The 19,636-nt window shown below is 49.7% G+C and overlaps 1 protein-coding gene across 1 annotated transcript in view; it reads right to left on the minus strand.

Annotated features, from left to right (window-relative positions):
- The window catches only part of LOC310964714 (zinc finger protein GLI2-like), a gene marked incomplete at its 3' end in the record, with an annotated part of 57,731 nt that overhangs the window by 23,406 nt on the left and 14,689 nt on the right, over positions 1-19,636 (minus strand). The window contains exon 3 of the mRNA XM_083937970.1: positions 5,441-5,546. Within this exon, the coding sequence (XP_083794096.1) occupies positions 5,441-5,546 (106 nt within the window). The remainder of the gene's footprint in view (positions 1-5,440; positions 5,547-19,636) is intronic.

Consider the following 19,636-nt stretch of genomic DNA (forward strand, 5'->3'; position numbering starts at 1 on the left):
CCTCACCCTCCTCGCCCTCCTCCCTCTCCTCACCCTCCTCTCCCTCCTCCATCTCCTCTCCCTCCTCACCCTCCTCTCCCTCCTCACCCTCCTCCATCTCCTCCCTCTCCTCCCTCTCCTCACCCTCCTCTCCCTCCTCTTCCTCCTCACCCTCCTCTCCCTCCTCACCCTCCTCTCCCTCCTCGCCCTCCTCTCCTCCTCACCCTCCTCTCCCTCCTCGCCCTCCTCACCCTCCTCACCCTCCTCGCCCTCCTCACCCTCCTCACCCTCCTCCATCTCCTCGCCCTCCTCGCCCTCCTCACCCACCTCTCCTCCTCTCCCTCCTCTTCCTCCTCTCCCTCCTCACCCTCCTCACCCTCCTCCATCTCCTCTCCCTCCTCGCCCTCCTCACCCACCTCTCCTCCTCTCCCTCCTCTTCCTCCTCTCCCTCCTCACCCTCCTCTCCCTCCTCTCCCTCCTCGCCCTCCTCTCCCTCCATCTCCTCTCCCTCCTCTCCCTCCTCTCCCTCCTCACCCTCCTCTCCCTCCTCTCCCTCCTCGCCCTCCTCTCCCTCCTCTCCCTCCTCTCCCTCCTCTCCCTCCTCCCTCTCCTCTCCCTCCTCGCCCTCCTCTCCCTCCTCTCCCTCCTCTCCCTCCTCTCCCTCCTCCATCTCCTCTCCCTCCTCACCCACCTCTCCTCCTCGCCCCTCCTCTCCCTCCTCACCCACCTCTCCTCCTCGCCCTCCTCTTCCTCCTCACCCTCCTCACCCTCCTCACCCTCCTCTCCCTCCCCTCCTCCTCTTGTTCAACCTTATGAACATCATTCAAATCTTCTTCTTCGTCTGTTTGTTTTATGGCAGATTTAAAAAGCTGCTTTTGGAGTCCTGTGTGTGTGTGTGTGTGTGTGTGTGTGCATGTGTGTGTGTGTGTGTGTGTGTGTGTGTGTGCGTGTGTGTGTGGGAGACACCGGAGATGAATTGCAGTGTGACAGTGCGTCTCGTCTCCGGTGTCGGGCTCAGGGAGCGCTCTGATTTAGATAAATCACGCCGTCCAGCGAGCGGCTGAATAAACTCCCACTGTTCACGAGGCTGAAGCTGCTGAACGGGCGCCGCCGCCACCGAACCCCCCGAACGCCACCGTCCTCCTCATGCAGAGGGAGGACTGACCTACATACAAACAAACACTCCACACTCCTCGTCTCATCCTGCACACGTTTCTCCTCCTTCTCTCTCTTCAACGTGCAACTTTACAAACTTGAGTTTCGATCTATTTTTAGTCATTTTGCATCTTTTTGTGGTGGTTTTGCATCTTTTTTTAGTCATTTTGCATCTTTTTGTGGTGGTTTTGCATCTATTTTTAGTCATTTTGCATCTTTTTGTGCTGGTTTTGCATCTATTTTTAGTCATTTTGCATCTTTTTGTGCTGGTTTTGCATCTATTTTTAGTCATTTTGCATCTTTTTGTGGTGGTTTTGCATCTATTTTTAGTCATTTAGCATCTTTTTGTGCTGGTTTTGCATCTATTTTTAGTCATTTTGCATCTTTTTGTGGTGTTTTGCATCTATTTTTAGTCATTTTGCATCTTTTTGTGCTGGTTTTGCATCTATTTTTAGTCATTTTGCATCTTTTTGTGGTGGTTTTGCATCTATTTTTAGTCATTTTGCATCTTTTTGTGCTGGTTTTGCATCTATTTTTAGTCATTTTGCATCTTTTTGTGCTGGTTTTGCATCTATTTTTAGTCATTTTGCATCTTTTTGTGCTGGTTTTGCATCTATTTTTAGTCATTTTGCATCGTTTCATCTGCTTCTTTCTCTTTTCTTCAACGTGCAACTTTCCAAACTTGAGTTTCTGAGCAGCTCCACGTCTGCAGCCCATGTCCGTCCTCTGGAGCGGCTCGCGTCCGTCCTCTGGAGCGGCTCGGCCCGTCCTCTGGAGCGGCTCGTGTCCGTCCTCTGGAGCGGCTCGGTCCGTCCTCTGGAGTGGCTCCTGTCCGTCCTCTGGAGCGGCTCCTGTCCGTCCTCTGGAGCGGCTCCTGTCCGTCCTTTGGAGCGGCTCCTGTCCCTCCTCTGGAGCGGCTCCTGTCCGTCCTCTGGAGCGGCTCCTGTCCGTCCTCTGGAGCGGCTCCTGTCCGTCCTCTGGAGCGGCCCGGTCCGTCCTCTGGAGCGGCTCCTGTCCGAGAGCGTGCACACTTACAGGCGTTTAAAGTGAAGCGGCGTCTCCCTGAGACAGGAGCTTCTTCCTCCTCCGTGACTCCCAGAGTCTCTTGTTTCTGACAGGCCTGACAAAATAAGCAGCCCTCTCATTACGCTTTATGCAAACAATGATGAAGGGGCCGGCGCCGACATGTCATGTTAGACAATCACGGAGGGGACCTCTGACACGCTGCCACGCGCCCGTAATAAAGTGCCGCACCAGGCGACAAATGACAGCGCACTTCATTTGCTGCACAATGTTGCTGTAATTAGGTGAATTTGGCAGCGGCAGGGCGGAGCGACACCAGATCAAGGTCTTGATGAATTAGGGGTCCACTGTCAAGATCAAATCACATTAATCAAGGTGGCCGGGCCCGCGGACAGCCCCCCACCCCCCCTCCCCTCCCCGGGCCGGCGTGATGAATGGCCCTGCTGGCGCCAGGCGCGAAGTATGCATCACCATCACATCTGTGAATCTAAATGTAAGAGCACTATTTGGAGAATGCTATTGACTTTTTTTGTCCCGCCGCCACTTTTTCCTCCCGTGATAAAGTAAGTTTGGAGCGGAGCTGCAGCTCGTTGGTCAGTGTCACAGCCAGGCGCACTTTTACACGCCGCTCTCACACACGCGGGCTTTTCTGTGCTGCAGACGTTTGAGTCCAAACTCCAGCGCTTCAGCTTCACTCACAACATTAAAGCGTTACAGCACTCACAAGGTTCTGCTTTACACGCACAATTCTGGTGGTTCTGCATCTGTTTTTAGACATTTTGCATCTTTTTGTGCTGGTTTTGCATCTATTTTTAGTCATTTTGCATCTTTTTGTGATGGTTTTGCATCTATTTTTAGTCATTTAGCATCTTTTTGTGATGGTTTTGCATCTATTTTTAGTCATTTTGCATCTATTTTTAGTCATTTTGCATCTTTTTATGGTGGTTTTGCATCTATTTTTAGTCATTTTGTATCTTTTTGTGCTGGTTTTGCATCTATTTTTAGTCATTTTGCATCTTTTTGTGGTGGTTTTGCATCTATTTTTAGTCATTTAGCATCTTTTTGTGATGGTTTTGCATCTATTTTGAGTCATTTTGCATCTATTTTGAGTCATTTTGCATCTTTTTGTGGTGGTTTTGCATCTATTTTTAGTCATTTTGCATCTATTTTTAGTCATTTTGCATCTTTTTATGGTGGTTTTGCATCTATTTTTAGTCATTTTGTATCTTTTTGTGCTGGTTTTGCATCTATTTTTAGTCATTTTGCATCTTTTTGTGGTGGTTTTGCATCTATTTTTAGTCATTTTGCATCTTTTTGTGGTGGTTTTGCATCTATTTTTAGTCATTTTGCATCTTTTTGTGCTGGTTCTGCATCTATTTTTAGTCATTTTGCATCTTTTTGTGCTGGTTTTGCATCTATTTTTAGTCATTTTGCATCTTTTTGTGGTGGTTTTGCATCTATTTTTAGTCATTTTGCATCTTTTTGTGGTGGTTTTGCATCTATTTTTAGTCATTTTGCATCTTTTTGTGGTGGTTTTGCATCTATTTTTAGTCATTTTGTTGTTTTATTTTCTCTGTGCTCTGTAAATGTTCAGTTTTTGCACGTCCACTCTTTTTTTACAGCAGAAGTGTGAAGTTTAAACACTCTGAGGCCGGACTCACCACCGCGCTGCTGCTGCTGCCACCGAGGCGCGGTGACCTCTGTACTCTGGGAGTTTAATTACGGCGCGGGCTCAGGGGCGGTGCAGTGGCAGTGCGGCCTGCAGCGCGGCCTGCAGCGCGGCCTGCGGCGCACAGATTAGCTCCAGCAACAGTCCATTCATGAATATAAAGAGGGCTGGAGCAGGTCGGTGTGTTCTGTCCGCGGAGAAAGATCCGCGCTCAACGCTGCTAATGGAGCCGGCTGCACACGGATCTGTCATCCAGGAGCTGCTGTTGCTTTACTGCACAGTCTGTTGCTTTACTGCACAGTCTGTTACTTTACTGCGCACTCTGTTACTTTACTGCACACTCTGTTACTTTACTGCATGATCTGTTGCTTTACTGCACACTCTGTTACTTTACTGCACCCTCAGTTACTTTACTGCACACTCTGTTACTTTACTGCACCCTCAGTTACTTTACTGCACACTCTGTTGCTTTACTGCACACTCTGTTACTTTACTGCACACTCTGTTACTTTACTGCACAGTCTGTTACTTTACTGCACAGTCTGTTACTTTACTGCACCCTCAGTTACTTTACTGCACACTCTGTTGCTTTACTGCACACTCTGTTACTTTACTGCACCCTCAGTTACTTTACTGCACACTCTGTTACTTTACTGTACACTGTTACTTTACTGCACACTCTGTTACTTTACTGCACACTCTGTTACTTTACTGCACCCTCTGTTACTTTACTGCACACTCTGTTACTTTACTGCACGATCTGTTACTTTACTGCACGATCTGTTACTTTACTGCACACTCTGTTACTTTACTGCACGATCTGTTACTTTACTGCACGATCTGTTACTTTACTGCACACTCTGTTACTCTACTGCACGATCTGTTACTTTACTGCACGATCTGTTACTTTACTGCACACTCTGTTACTTTACTGCACGATCTGTTACTTTACTGCACACTCTGTTACTTTACTGCACGATCTGTTACTTTACTGCACACTCTGTTACTTTACTGCACACTCTGTTACTTTACTGCACACTCTGTTACTTTACTGCACACTCTATTTTTAGTCACTTTGCATCTTTTTGTGCTGGTTTTGCATCTATTTTTAGTCATTTTGCATCTTTTTGTGCTGGTTTTGCATCTTTTTGTGGTGGTTTTGCATCTATTTTCAGTAATTTTGCATCTTTTTTAGACAGAGGAAGAGAAACGACATCTGTGTGTTTAAAGACGCCGGCGCGGCCTCTAAAGTCAGCAGAACCCACTTTACACAGTCGTCTGTGCTCTGATCCCGGCTGCTGCGCTGCCTTGCTCAGAGGCTCAGAGGCTCGGAGGCTCAGAGGACTACAGAGCTCCCAGAGCATCAGAGCGTTTGATCCCCACTCGTCTCCAAAGCTCTCTCCCGTAATCAAACCGTACGCGGAGCAGGAACGCTCTCACACTGACACTGATTATTCACTTTGGAAGTCGGCGCATTGACGTGCGCGTGTTTGATTCCGACACTGGCGCCCGCTGACTTCCACTTCCTCCACTTCCTCCCTGGTTAAAGCAAGACAACATCAGCCCTGTCAGATCCGCCTCAGAACCCCCCCAGGAGCGGCGGCCGTGACTTACCCGTGCAGGGCGTGCAGCGCGTGGGGCTCGTAGTGGTAGCGGCCCTCGTGGTGCCGCATGTCGAGGGGGATGGGCGTGTGGAAGGTGGGGAAGACGTGAGGCGGCGCTGGGGACACAAGAGCAGAGAGGGGGGGTCAGTAAATCATCAAAGATCATCCTGAACATGAAAGACATCCGGACCAGAACCAGGACGGGCTCTGGACCAGAACCGGGACCAGGAAGGGCTCTGAGCCAGAACCAGGACCAGGACAGGGCTCTGAGCCAGAACCAGGACCAGGACGGGCTCTGGACCAGGACCAGGACCAGGACAGGGCTCTGAGCCAGAACCAGGACCAGGACGGGCTCTGGACCAGAACCAGAACCAGAACAGGCTCTGAGCCAGAACCAGGACCAGGACGGGCTCTGGACCAGGACCAGGACAGGGCTCTAAAGCCAGAACCAGCATGGGCGCAGAGGAGGAAGAGGAGGCGGAGGAAGAGGAGGAAGAGGAGGAGGAGGGAGAGGAAGAGGAGGAAGAAGACTCACTGATATCACACACACAAACACACACACACACACACACTCGTTCTAATTTCATAAAATCTCTCATTTTACAAAGTTTAAGCCCTTTCAAAATAAAAGCCTCCCCTCCGTCATAAACTGCTCAGTGTTTTAATCCAGACTTTTGTTTTTGGACGTTTACGACGATTCAAACGATCAGAATCACGTTTGTGTGTGTGTTTGTGTCTCTGAGCCGAGCCTGGAGACCCAGCGCCAGGTTCTGCAGGTTCTGCAGGTTCTGCAGGTTCTTGGTTCTGCAGGTTCTGTATGATGTTCTGCAGGTTCTGTATGATGTTCTGCAGGTTCTGTATGATGTTCTGCAGGTTCTGTATGATGTTCTGCAGGTTCTGTATGATGGATCTGCTGGTTCTGCAGGTTCTTGGTTCTGCAGGTTCTGTATGATGGATCTGCTGGTTCTGCAGGTTCTTGGTTCTGCAGGTTCTGTATGATGGATCTGCTGGTTCTGCAGGTTCTTGGTTCTGCAGGTTCTGTATGATGGATCTGCTGGTTCTGCAGGTTCTTGGTTCTGCTGGCTCCGTGCGTTGTGAAGTGATGATTCCTGCAGAACGTCAGAACCAATCAGCTGCTGCGAAAACATGTCGCGTCTTTATTTTACCACCAAGTAAACATCTTTATGGACCTGTGTTCCTCTTTAACATCTCTCTCCCTCTCCCACTCTCTCTCTCTCCCCCCCTCTCTCTCTCCCCCCCCCCTCTCCGTAGACTCCTCTCATCCTGGTAATTGTAACCCGGTGCGTCTCGTCTGCAGCAGGAGGAAAAAAGAGGAGGACGAGGTGAGCCAGCTGATCTCTGGATCACATTAAAATTCTTCTGCTGTCTCACACACTCTCTCACACACACACACTCTCTCTCACACACACACACACACACACACACTCCTGCAGCGGGGATCTCAGGGTGACCTGGGACTGGGGAGCGGAGGGGTCAGGGCCACGGATCATTATCTGCTCCGTGCCGAGCGTCAGGAGGGGGTTGACTGGGGCCTCCCGGGCTCCCAGGGGCTCCAGGACCTGAGTGAGTCAGCACTCCAGGTCCATTCCTCTCACTCTGGACCCTGACAGCCCGGCGGAGCGGCCCCCGGTCCCCCGGCGCCCCGCAGAAATAGCTCTCTTTACTCTCCACTTTCCGTCTGCACAGTGGCTCCGGGGCCTCCAGGGGCCGGGGCTGGATCCTCTCAGCTCCGGCTCCGTCTGGGTTTAGTTTGGAGGGGAAGTCCTGAAGGAGGCCGCTTCCTGTCCCCGAGTCCCCTCAGCGCCCCCCCTTTACCGTGGTCTGAGGGCGCAGAGAGACCTGCACAGACGCAGGAACCTGCTCGGTTTAAAAACAGGCTCTTTAATGACGTAGACGCAGGGTTCGGAGTTCACAGCTCAGGGAAAAAGATGTTTTTATGATTTAAATTCAGCTTCAGGAGCAAAAACACACAAGATGACGGTCAAATATGCTTTTATTGTGACGTGTGGAGACTCTGCAGCAGCAGCGGTTATAATATAAATATATAGTATAAGTATAAAAGTATAAAAACAATAAGGGAGTAAATACATCAGACACCTCTTTCCTCCTGTTTGTCACTTATTCATTATTAATGAGTTCTATGTGATGAAGAGTTCTGCAAACAACTTTAATTATTATAATTATTATTGTTATTTATTCGTTTCATGGAAGTTTGCTGGTTTTTCCTTTAAATGTTTTAGTTTCTTTCCGCGATAATTTACAATTTTAATCTCATACATTTAAATAAAATATCATACATTTGTTATTTTTTCCCCAATTCACTTATTTTTCTCATGAATTTGTTAGTTTGTTCTTATAAATGTTCTTTTTTTTAATCAAATTTGTTTGTTTTTCCTTCAAATTGACCGTTTTAATCTCTAATATTTAAATAAAATATCATACATTTGTTTTTTTTCTTGTAAATTTGTTATTTTTTCTCTTAAATTTGTAAACTAATTAACTTATTTTTGTCATAAATTTGTTCGTTTTTCCTCATAAATGTTCTTTTTTGGTTCAAATTTGTTCGTTTTTCCTCATAAATTTACCGTTTTAATCTCATAGATTATTAACAGTTTGAATCCTTTCAAAATAAAAGCATCCGCACCGTTATAAACTGCACCATTGTAGGAAAATAATTATTTATTATATTAAGTTAAAAACAGCTGCTGTTGATTAAAGTAAAGCACAGTCGCATCTTGTTCTGGTGACTTGTTGCACGTGTGTGTGTGTGTGTGTGTGTGCGTGCATGCGTGTGCGTGTCTGTGTGTGTGTGTGTGTGTGTGTGCGTGTGTGTGTGTGTGTGCATGTGTGTGTGTTTGTGTTGCAGCTAAATCTGGGTCACCAGAACGTGACAAAGCATCGTCTCAGTGCTGCAGTGTGCACGTTAACGAGCACGACCTGCTGCGGGGACTCAAAGTGTTCACCGCACAAACCGAGCCGCACACACACACATACACACACACAAACACACACACACACACACACACGGAGGCGACGGTACGTTCACTGTTCTTTAGGAGCAGAAAAGTTTGACACGATGAAGGAAAGTCGTGCAAAAGTGTCTTTAGTTCCTCCAGGACTGGAGTCCCGACCCTCCTCCCTCCCTGTTTTTCCAGTCCTGGACCCGGAGCAGGAGGAGGCCTGTCAGGGATCCAGCCGGTCCTCGTGGCGCTCCTCTGCGGCGCCGGCGTCCCGGCCGAGGGGATCGACCGAGCGCGGCTTATTCCATCACCCTGACAGCTCCATTGTTCTGTTTCCGCGGGAAGAACAAAAGGCGAGCGCTCATGAGAGTTCAAGAGGCACATTTACCTGATTCACCGGGCCCCGGTCCCCCCCGGTCCCCCCTGGGCCCCGGTCCCCCCTGGGCGTACACAGTGGCGTCAGGCAGCGGCGTCAGGCCCTCGCTTTAGGCTGCAGCCACCTATTAGTCTTTGCTTCATCACTTTGGTTTCAGCGTCTGCAGCCGGACGACTGCACTTCCTCAGCGTCACCAGGCCCCAGATCCACCAGGACCAGGACCAGGGTACAGATCCAGGACCAGGACACAGATCCATGCACCAGGACCCAGATCCACGCACCAGGCCCCAGATCCACCAGGACCAGGCCCCAGATCCACCAGGACCAGGACACAGATCCACCAGGACCAGGCCCCAGATCCAGGACCAGGACCAGGGTACAGATCCAGGACCAGGACACAGATCCATGCACCAGGACCCAGATCCACGCACCAGGCCCCAGATCCACGCACCAGGCCCCAGATCCACCAGGACCAGGGTACAGATCCACCAGGACCAGGGTACAGATCCAGGACCAGGACCAGGGTACAGATCCACGCACCAGGACCCAGATCCACGCAGCAGGCCCCAGATCCAGGACTCAGATCCACGCACCAGGACCCAGATCCACGCAGCAGGCCCCAGATCCAGGACTCAGATCCACGCACCAGGACGCAGATCCAGGACACAGATCCACGCACCAGGACCATAAAGAGTCAGAGAGAAGGAATCAAACACGCCAGGAGACGAAGAAGAAGACGACCACGAGTCTGTAGCACTGTGGCCCCGGTGGCCCCGGTGGCCCCGGTGGCCCCTGTGGCCCTGGTGGCCCTGATGGCCCCGGTGGCCCCGGTGGCCCCTGTGGCCCTGGTGGCCCTGGTGGCCCTGTGTCCCACCCCACCACAGGCAGAGTCACTTATCAGCCGTGGACAGCTGTGCTGGGGCCACGTGTTAATAACCCCCATGCATCACGGGGCTGGAGGTGGCGCTCGCCGCGTGTTGTTCGCACGCTGTTTGTGCTCTTTAGCTCCTTAAGAGACGGCGAGGGTCCAAAGAGTGATTGCAGCGGCGAGTAATCACCCTCCTCCACGGCACGCCTGATTTATCGGCCCCTCTCTTAATAGCGCTGCTTAACACACAGGTTTGTCCAGATTAAGTAATTACCTTAAAGCACAAGTTTATTATCTGCGGCGCCGGGCCGTGATGAAGGCGTGCTGTCGCCGGCGAGCGGCGCCGAGAGCGATAATTAAAACACAATGAATTAAAGAGCGTGTTCTGGGGCTGTCACCGTGCTCCCCAGCTAACATCCATATTACCCCGCCGGCACCCTCGCCAGGGGGGCGCCTGGGATTAGGAGTCGCCCCGGGCCGGTGGGAGCGGGACGGGCCTCCAGCGGGACGGGCCTCCAGCGGGCGCCGTGTAAAACAAAGACCTAGTTGTTGTTGTGGGGGGGGACGCTGGGGGGCTCTGGGGAGTCACCGCGGAGGCCCGGACCTCCACTCAGATCTCTTTAAATAGACGGGGGCGAGCTGTGGCGTCAGCACTCAGCAGCCTCCCCCGTGTGGATCTGAACGCTCGGCTGCACGCCGCGCTCACGCTTTCTGCTGAAGCAGGAGTGTTTGTGTCCCGTGACCCGGCTGCTGCTGCTTCTCCCCCGGCGCTGCCCGTTTTACCACGCGCCAACGTTTGTGTGACACAAACGGGGGCGCGTGATGGAGCGCGGGCCTCAGGGGGACGTCCTCGGGCCTCTGAAGACGCCTCGCTCCGCCTCTGTGAGCCGGAGACGAATGAATCCACCGCAAAACAACCGTGGACGGGTCAGAGCGGCGCCAACACACAGCAACCATGTATATATGTTTATATTATAATATTTCCTGCTTCACCTGTGCGTCGTTGCTTCGTCTTAATCTCTTGCTGGTGTTCAGTTTATCTGAATCCTTTCAAAATAAAAGCCTCTCCTCTGTGACACACACTCCTCTCGGCCTGTTCAACGACGTTTTCACAGATTTACGACAAAACACCTCAAATTTTCTCTGATATTTGAGTAAAATGGTCGTTTTAACCACGTTTTAATTATTTACATTTTCCTCCTAAATTTACCACTTTAATCCCACAGATTATTCACATTTAACTCCTAAATTTACAGCTTTAATCTCACAGATTATTCACATTTAACTCCTAAATTTACTGCTTTAATCTCACAGATTATTCACATTTAACTCCTAAATTTACAGCTTTAATCTCACAGATTATTCACATTTAACTCCTAAATTTACTGCTTTAATCTCACAGATTATTCACATTTAACTCCTAAATTTACCACTTTAATCTCACAGATTATTCACATTTAACTCCTAAATTTACAGCTTTAATCCCACAGAATATTTACATTTAACTCCTAAATTTACCGCTTTAATCTCACAGATTATTCACATTTAACTCCTAAATTTACCGCTTTAATCCCACAGATTATTTACATTTAACTCCTAAATTTACCGCTTTAATCCCACAGAATATTTACATTTAACTCCTAAATTTACCGCTTTAATCCCACAGATTATTTACATTTAACTCCTAAATTTACCGCTTTAATCCCACAGAATATTTACATTTAACTCCTAAATTTACCGCTTTAATCCCACAGATTATTTACATTTAACTCCTAAATTTACTGCTTTAATCTGACAGATTATTCACATTTAACTCCTAAATTTACCACTTTAATCCCACAGAATATTCACATTTAACTCCTAAATTTACCACTTTAATCCCACAGATTATCCTTGTTATTGTTCTCATGAACATTTGCCGCTGTAACTTCAGAGAATATTGTTTTTTTACTTGTTTTATCAGATTAAAACGAGCCTTTTTTGCTTTGCCGATGACTTTTTCTCGCCTTGTTTGAACTCAAACGTCCTCAGACAGAAAGCGTTGCTGTGACTCAGAGCGTTCTCATGTTCCAGAGCAGAAAACACCGACTGTGATGTCTCCGCCCACGCCCACGCCGCGGTGACATGCCGTAAACAAGCGGCTCAGGAGTTCACGTGAGCGGCGTCTACGCGGCCGCGCGGCCTGTAATCGAGCCGGGGGTTCGATAAACACAAAGAGAGGGAGCGTGGGTGTGATTACAGCCCTGCAGGGTCCAGAGAGAGACAGAAACCTGATCCTGTCCCTCTGAGACTTCAGGCTCACACACACACACACACACACACACACACACACACACACACACACACACACACACACACACACACACACACACACACACACACACACACACACACACACACACACACACACACACACACACACACACACACACACACACACAGGAACAGTCCTCCTGCAGCTCCTCCACAGCGGGTGACCTCTGACCTGCACCGTTCAGCCTCTGATAGAGGACGCAGAGGGCCTCAAAGCTCCGCAAACACCGCGTGGAGAGGTGATACAGTACTGAAGAGGAGGAGGAGCTGAGTCGCACCTCGTCCCCGCTCGTCTCCGCTCGTCTTGGCTGATCGGAGCGGGTCCGAAGCGCCGGTAGAGGAACGGTTAGAAAGGAAAAATGGACGCCTTGAAATAGAAGCAAACATTAAATGTGCGGAGATGTAATGCGGAGCCAAAGAGCATCGTTACGGTGATTCATCTGTAAAGAGCGGAGTAAATGAGCGCGGCTGTGTCCTGACCTGCTTCCTGCTTCCTGCTTCATCAGCTCCACCTGAAGACAAACTGCGTCAGGACGACGATCAGTCTGAGAGCGTTCGCCTCTGACCACAGGAGGCTGCAGCGCGCCTGCACACGCTCTCTGTTAGTTATTATTATAAACTAGTTATTTATTATATTCTGCTGGTTTTATACATTTGGCGTTCGCATATGTTGCTCTTTGTTTATGTATTTATTTTTATGTTGCTCTGGCGCCTGGCGTCCGACTCGTGCTAGTGTTCGACTCATGCAGCGTCCGGCACGTGCTAGTGTCTGGCTTGTGTGGGCTCCCGGCGTCCGGCTCGTGCTAGCGTCCGGCTCGTGCTGGCGCCTGGTGTCAGGCTCGTGCTAGCTTCCGGCTCGTGCTGGCGCCTGGTGTCAGGCTCGTGCTAGCTTCCGGCTCGTGCTGGCACCTGTTGTCCGGCTTGTGCTGGCGTCCGGCTCGGGCTGGCGCCTGGTCTCAGGCTCGTGCTAGCGTCCGGCTCGTGCTGGCACCTGTTGTCCGGCTTGTGCTGGCGTCCGGCTCGTGCTGGCGCCTGGTGTCAGGCTCGTGCTAGCGTCCGGCTTGTGCTGGCGCCTGGTGTCCGGCTCATGCTAGCGTCCGGCTCGTGCTGGCACCTGTTGTCCGGCTCATGCTAGCGTCCGGCTCGTGCTGGCGCCTGGTCTCAGGCTCGTGCTAGCGCCCGGCTCGTGCTGGCGCCTGTTGTCCGGCTTGTACTGGCGTCCGGCTCGTGCTGGCGCCTGGTGTCAGGCTCGTGCTAGCGTCCGGCTCGTGCTGGCACCTGTTGTCCGGCTCATGCTAGCGTCCGGCTCGTGCTAGCGCCTGGTCTCAGGCTCGTGCTAGCGTCCGGCTCGTGCTGGCGCCTGTTGTCCGGCTTGTACTGGCGTCCGGCTCGTGCTGGCGCTTGGTGTCCGGCTCTGATGGCGCCTGCCGTCCGGCTCGTGCTAGCGTCTGGCTCGCGCTGGCGCCCAGCATCCGGCTCTACTGAGCTGCAGCGTCCCTCTTCGTTAAACTGAGCGTGCTCCGCTCTGACCGATGTCTGCGGCGCTGAAGTCACAGAGTGAAAAGATTCTGTGCTGAAGTTTGCGGCTCTCTCTGAAACCGGATAATCGAATGATCGTCGGCTGAGTCGTGTTCGTCCGTCATCGCTCACGTCTTCCCACTGATGTCAGCAGAAGCTCCGCAGAGAGGGACGGGAGGCCCGTGATTAGGAAACGAGAGCTCCGCCGCAGGCTCTGCTGGGCGCTGGAGGCGTCCCCTGAGCGCCCTCGTGGTCACGTCCAGGCTCCTGTTACCGCCCCAGCTGGGTGCGTTCTGTGAGCCAGAGCTCCCCGTCACTAAGAATCGTGTCTTTACACCCACGTCCTCGCCGCTTTACACGCATTATCCTGCAGCTCGCCGCTGCGTCCTGCTGTGTGCGCCGCTCCAGGAGCTGGAGGTGGAAACTGATTGGTTCCTGAATGAGTGTGTGAGCGTTCCTACACTTGACTACACGCTGAACACAACGGCTGAGCGTGATGGCGTTTTCCCAGAAGCCTCTCTGTGTGACGAAGAGGGGACTGTGGTGGGACGGAGCTGCTCCTCTGCAGAAACACAAAGAGAAGGAGGAGCCGAGGAGCAGCGGCGTGACACTGAGGGGGTTCACCGGGGTCTGACCCTCTGAAGGCCAACCCTGGGGTCGCCTCTGCAACAAATGGCAGCTGAGAGGTGGAGGAGTCTCAATACGGACGATATGTAAAGATTTGCATCGATCACATTGGGTCGTTGAGCGCGGTTTCACCCCCGCTCTTCGTCTCTTCTGTGCAACATGAACTCATGAAGTGAGTGCACGTCTGTGGGGCTGAGGCGGCGAGGCGGTGCCGGGCCTGCAGCCGCAGCGCTCAGTCTTTCCACACCGCCAGTGAAATGAGCAGAGGCGCGCTAATTGCCTTGTAAGTATCACAGAAAGCAGCTGGAGGTTAGCAATAAGGGCTAATTAGCCGGGGCTACGGTGGAAATCAAAGCTGGCACATGAGGATAAACACAGGCTGGTGTTTGTCGGGCCATTATAAATCTTTATGAAGCTCCGGCGTCTGAGAGAGAGGAGGGTTTCAAACCCACGGCTGAATCACCGGCGGCCCGTAGCAACGGTTCCATCACTGTAAACACGACTCATAAACACTCTAAGTGGGTCCTCGTTAGCACGGAGCGGACGGACTTGGTCGGTGTCTCAGAGCTGAAGCATCTCTCCGTCTCCTCATGTTGGCGTGCAGTGGGTGTGAACGGGACTCGGACATGTGGAGGTTCCCTCTCTGTGGTTCGGTGTTTGTGTTGGAGGTGCCAGACGTCAGGGGAAGAGGGAACACCGAGGGCGGCCCTGCAGACCGCGGCGGTGCTGCTCAGGACCAGAAGGAGCGGCTGAAACCCCAGAATAAAGATGTTTGTGCGGGCTGGGATTTAAAGAGCGCTGCCTCCGTGCACACGTCACATCTGCAGCACATGTGTAGAGCGCCCCTCGCCGTTGCCGGGGCGTCCGTCTCCTCTCAGGACCAGATCACGGATCAAGAGTCCCGCAGACGTCACATCCGTACCTTTCATAGCAGCGCTGGTGGAAAGTCCCGTGCACGTCGTAGTCCGGGTTTAGACTCTTGGGACCTGAGGAGAGTTTGCATGACCCGCTGTACAAACGTGAGGATATGTGGCGCCGCCATGTTGTCACGTAGCAACCAGAGTCTGCACAGCAGAGATCAGACGCCATCGCAGTCCCGCCCACAATCGCAGCTGTCAATCATGACGTTTGACCCGGAGGAGGATCCAAAGTGACCTCCTCCACACGCTCTGATCCCCTCGGGTCTGACACCAACACTGATCCCTCTGTTTACCTCATGGGTCACAAGTTAAGCTAACACACACACACACACACACACACACACACACACACACACACACACACACACAGCACTGCCACACACACAAACACACACACACACACACACACACACACACACACATTCAGACTGGTGCAGATGTGTCTGGACTCGTCAGTCGGAGAGGTTTCATTACAAGTCCCACAACCTCGTCCTCCTTATCCTCTTCCTCCCCCTCCTCCTCATCGTCGTCCTCCTCCTCCTTGTCCTCTTCCTTCTCGTCCTCTTCCTCCTCCTGCTCATCTTCTTCCTTGTCCTCCTCCACCTCCTCCTCCTCCTCCTCTTCCTCCTCCTCCTCCTCCTGCTCCTCTTCTTCCTCCTCATCCTCCTCCTCCCCCTCCTCCTCTTCCTCTTCCTCCTCCTCTTTCTTCCTCGTCCTCTTCTTCCTCCTCCTCATCCTCCTCCTCCTCCTCCTCCTTCTTCCTCCTCGTCCTCCTTCTCCTCGTCCTCCTCCTCCTCCTCTTCCTCCTCTTCCTCCTCAGATTATGTTTTTTATAATAATTAAAACTTGCCGTAGCTGTTCTGGAGTATCATTGTTTGATTGTCCTCAAAGAAAAGTGAATTTCTGCAGCAAGAAGAAGAATATTTTCATAATCACGCTGCTGTTCGTTACAGTGATGCGTCAACACGGCGGCCATCTTGGTCAGGGCACGTGTGTCTGTGGAGGCCGGAGCTCCGTCCTTTAATAAAATCATCCTTTAGTGACGAATATTCAACACGTTTGGTTTGTTCCAAGTGTCAGACGCATAGGAAACTTGGTTCCATTCAAAATGTGGGTTTGGGCCTTTTATTCTTTATTTCAGGGACCCAGAAGTCGACGCTTGGTGGTTAAATTATACGTTTATTATTTATAGTTGTGACTTTTTAGAGAAGTTTTAGGTGATTTTAAGTCTCAATATGATGTTTTTCTCTTGTACAAATTAACCTTTATCCTCATAATCTCTCAATATCGTGAGAAATAACGACATTTAAGTGATATTTGTTAAAAAGGCGCCAACATTTGTGACGTTTTGTCGTGAACTCTCTTAGGGCGCACTCACACTGTCCTTCCGCGCCGCGCCAAAACAGGTTTTTCAGCTAAAGCCTCGTGCGTTTGAGCAGTGTGAGTGCACTCACTCCACGCATAACTGCTGCACGCTTGCCGTCCACGGCCCGTTTGGGAGAGGTGGGCTTTAGTAAAGCACGTTTGCACGTGTACGAGCACGAGCGTGCGCACGTGTACGAGCACGAGGCCTACGGCGGTTCTGAGGTCATTTCCTGTGCGCCTGTTGGGACGTAGAAAAAAGAAGGAGGGACCATGCGCGGACATTTCAAACAATGGCGGTGAAAGGTTCACGTTGGTGTGATGCGGAGGTGGAGTGTTTACTGCAGATTTGGTCGATGAAAAGATTCAAAAACTGTCGACAAGACGCAAAAAAACTCTGAGGTCTACGGAAAGATCTGGAAACAAAGCCACGCATCGCCATGACGTCATCAATGCGTGTGACGTGTTACGGCGTGATGACGTATAGGCAGCAAGAAGCATTCTCCGAGGCCCAGGTAGTGTGAGTACAAACGGGCCTGGAGGGGGGGACAAGGACCCTAAAGCACGGGGCACGGGACGGAGGCACAGTGGGAGTGCGCCCTTAAAGGCCGGGCCCACACAGAGGAGGGTGAGCAGGTAGAGAGAACATGAGACGGTGGGGGAGTGTTTTGGGGTCTAATCCTCTAAAACATCCATGTATCCCTGCGGCCGCTCCCTCCACAGCTGTAAATCTGCAGGAACGCAGCCTTGTTGTTTTTGGACCTTAATGGCTCTGAGAGATGGATGTCTGCAGACGTCGCCTGAAGCTTGCGGTTGCATATTTCAGCGCTGGGATGGCTTCAGTCAACCAGACGGACGTACTAAAACGCAGGGAAGCCTCTCTTTGATGAGTGGTGAGAACCAAAACACCAATCTGTTTCCAGCGTGGCCTACATGTGGACGGGACAGAAGAGGTGTGCAGACTTCACCCGCCCTGGTTTTGACTTTATGAGTCTTTTTTATAGTCGTGTCTCTGACTTTGCTGTCCGTCCTATAAAGGAGGACGTTCTCTCTTCTCTCCGTGTTTACTGGAACAAATATCAACACATTCACAAAGGAAACTCCTTTATCTGGGTTTATCTTCACCTCTGCCAGGGTTCAGTTTGTGTGTTTGTTTGTTTGTCAGCAGAAAAACCACCAGCTCTGGTTTCAGCATACTTGAAAAGGTGCCGCCTGGCATCACCAGACTCATTTGCAAATGCATGTTGAACCAATGAAACGTGACCAACAACCAATCAGAGCAACGAAAACGTGACCAACAACCAATCAGAGCAACAAAAACATGACTTAAAACCAATCAGAGCAACGAAAACATGACTTAAAACCAATCAGAGCAACTAAAACGTGACTTACAACCAATCAGAGCAACGAAAATGTGACTTACAACCAATCAGAGCAACAAAAACATGACTTTAAACCAATCAGAGCAACAAAAACATGATTTACAACCAATCAGAGCAACGAAAACGTGACTTTAAACCAATCAAAGCAACGAAAATGTGACTTTTAACCAATCAGAGCAACGAAAACATGACTTTCAACCAATCAGAGCAACAAAAACATGACTTTAAACCAATCAGAGCAACGAAAACGTGACTTTAAACCAATCAGAGCAATGAAAACATGACTTTAAACCAATCAGAGCAACGAAAACATGACTTTAAACCAATCAGAGCAACAAAAACACGACTTTAAACCAATCACAGCAACGAAAACGTGATTTTAAACCAATCAGAGCAACGAAAACATGACTTTAAACCAATCAGAGCAACGAAAATGTGACTTACAACCAATCAGAGGAACAAAAACATGACTTTAAACCAATCAGAGCAACGAAAACATGACTTTTAACCAATCAGAGCATTGAAAACGTGACTTTTAACCAATCAGAGCAACGAAAACGTGATTTTCAACCAATCAGAGCAACAAAATTGTGACCAACAACCAATCAGAGCAACAAAAACATGACTTTAAACCAATCAGAGCAACGAAAACATGACTTTAAACCAATCAGAGCAACAAAAACATGACTTACAACCAATCAGAGCAACAAAATGTTACTTTAAACCAATCAGAGCAACGAAAACGTGACTTACAACCAATCAGAGCAACAAAAACGTGATTTAAAACCAATCAGAGCAACAAAAACATGACTTTAAACCAATCAGAGCAACAAAAACGTGACTTTAAAGCAATCAGAGCAACAAAAACATGACTTACAACCAATCAGAGCAACGAAAACATGATTTTCAACCAATCAGCGCAACAAAAACGTGACTTTAAACCAATCAGCGCAACAAAAACGTAACTTTAAACCAATCAGAGCAACAAAAACGTGACTTTAAACCAATCAGAGCAACAAAAACATGACTTTAAACCAATCAGAGCAACAAAAACGTGACTTTAAACCAATCAGAGCAACAAAAACATGACTTTCAACCAATCAGAGCAACAGAAAAATGACTTTAAACCAATCAGAGCAACAAAAACATGATTTACAACCAATCAGAGCAACTAAAACATGACTTACAACCAATCAGAGCAACAAAAACGTGACTTTAAACCAATCAGAGCAACAAAAACATGACTTTAAACCAATCAGAGCAACAAAAACGTGACTTTAAACCAATCAGAGCAACAGAAACATGATTTACAACCAATCAGAGCAGCGAAAACATGACTTTAAACCAATCAGAGCAACGAAAACGTGACTTACAACCAATCAAAGCAACAAAAACGTGATTTAAAACCAATCAGAGCATTGAAAACGTGACTTTAAACCAATCAGAGCAACAAAAATGTGACTTTGAACCAATCAGAGCACCAAAAATGTGACTTTGAACCAATCAGAGCAACGAAAATGTGACTTTAAACCAATCAGAGCAACGAAAATGTGACTTTAAACCAATCAGAGCAACGAAAACATCTTTAAATCATCCAATAAGACGTGAGATGCTTGTTTTCTCTCTCTTTGCGTTCTTTAAATGTGGACAAACGTGTGAAACAAAGCCCTCAAAGTGACTTTAAAGTCGTATTTAATGGAATAAAAACCTTCCACATGTTGGATGATGTTTCAAATCTAGGCCGTGTTTTCTCTTAATGACTCAAAAGCGTCTGAGGAGCGAGTGAGGGCACGAGGACGTGTGTATTTTTAGTGCCGTAGTCTCCCACTGCTCTATAAATCCACTGAAAACAAGAGGAA

This window comes from Echiichthys vipera (assembly GCF_963691815.1).
Source record: "Echiichthys vipera genome assembly, chromosome: 23".
Lineage (NCBI taxonomy): Eukaryota > Metazoa > Chordata > Actinopteri > Perciformes > Trachinidae > Echiichthys > Echiichthys vipera.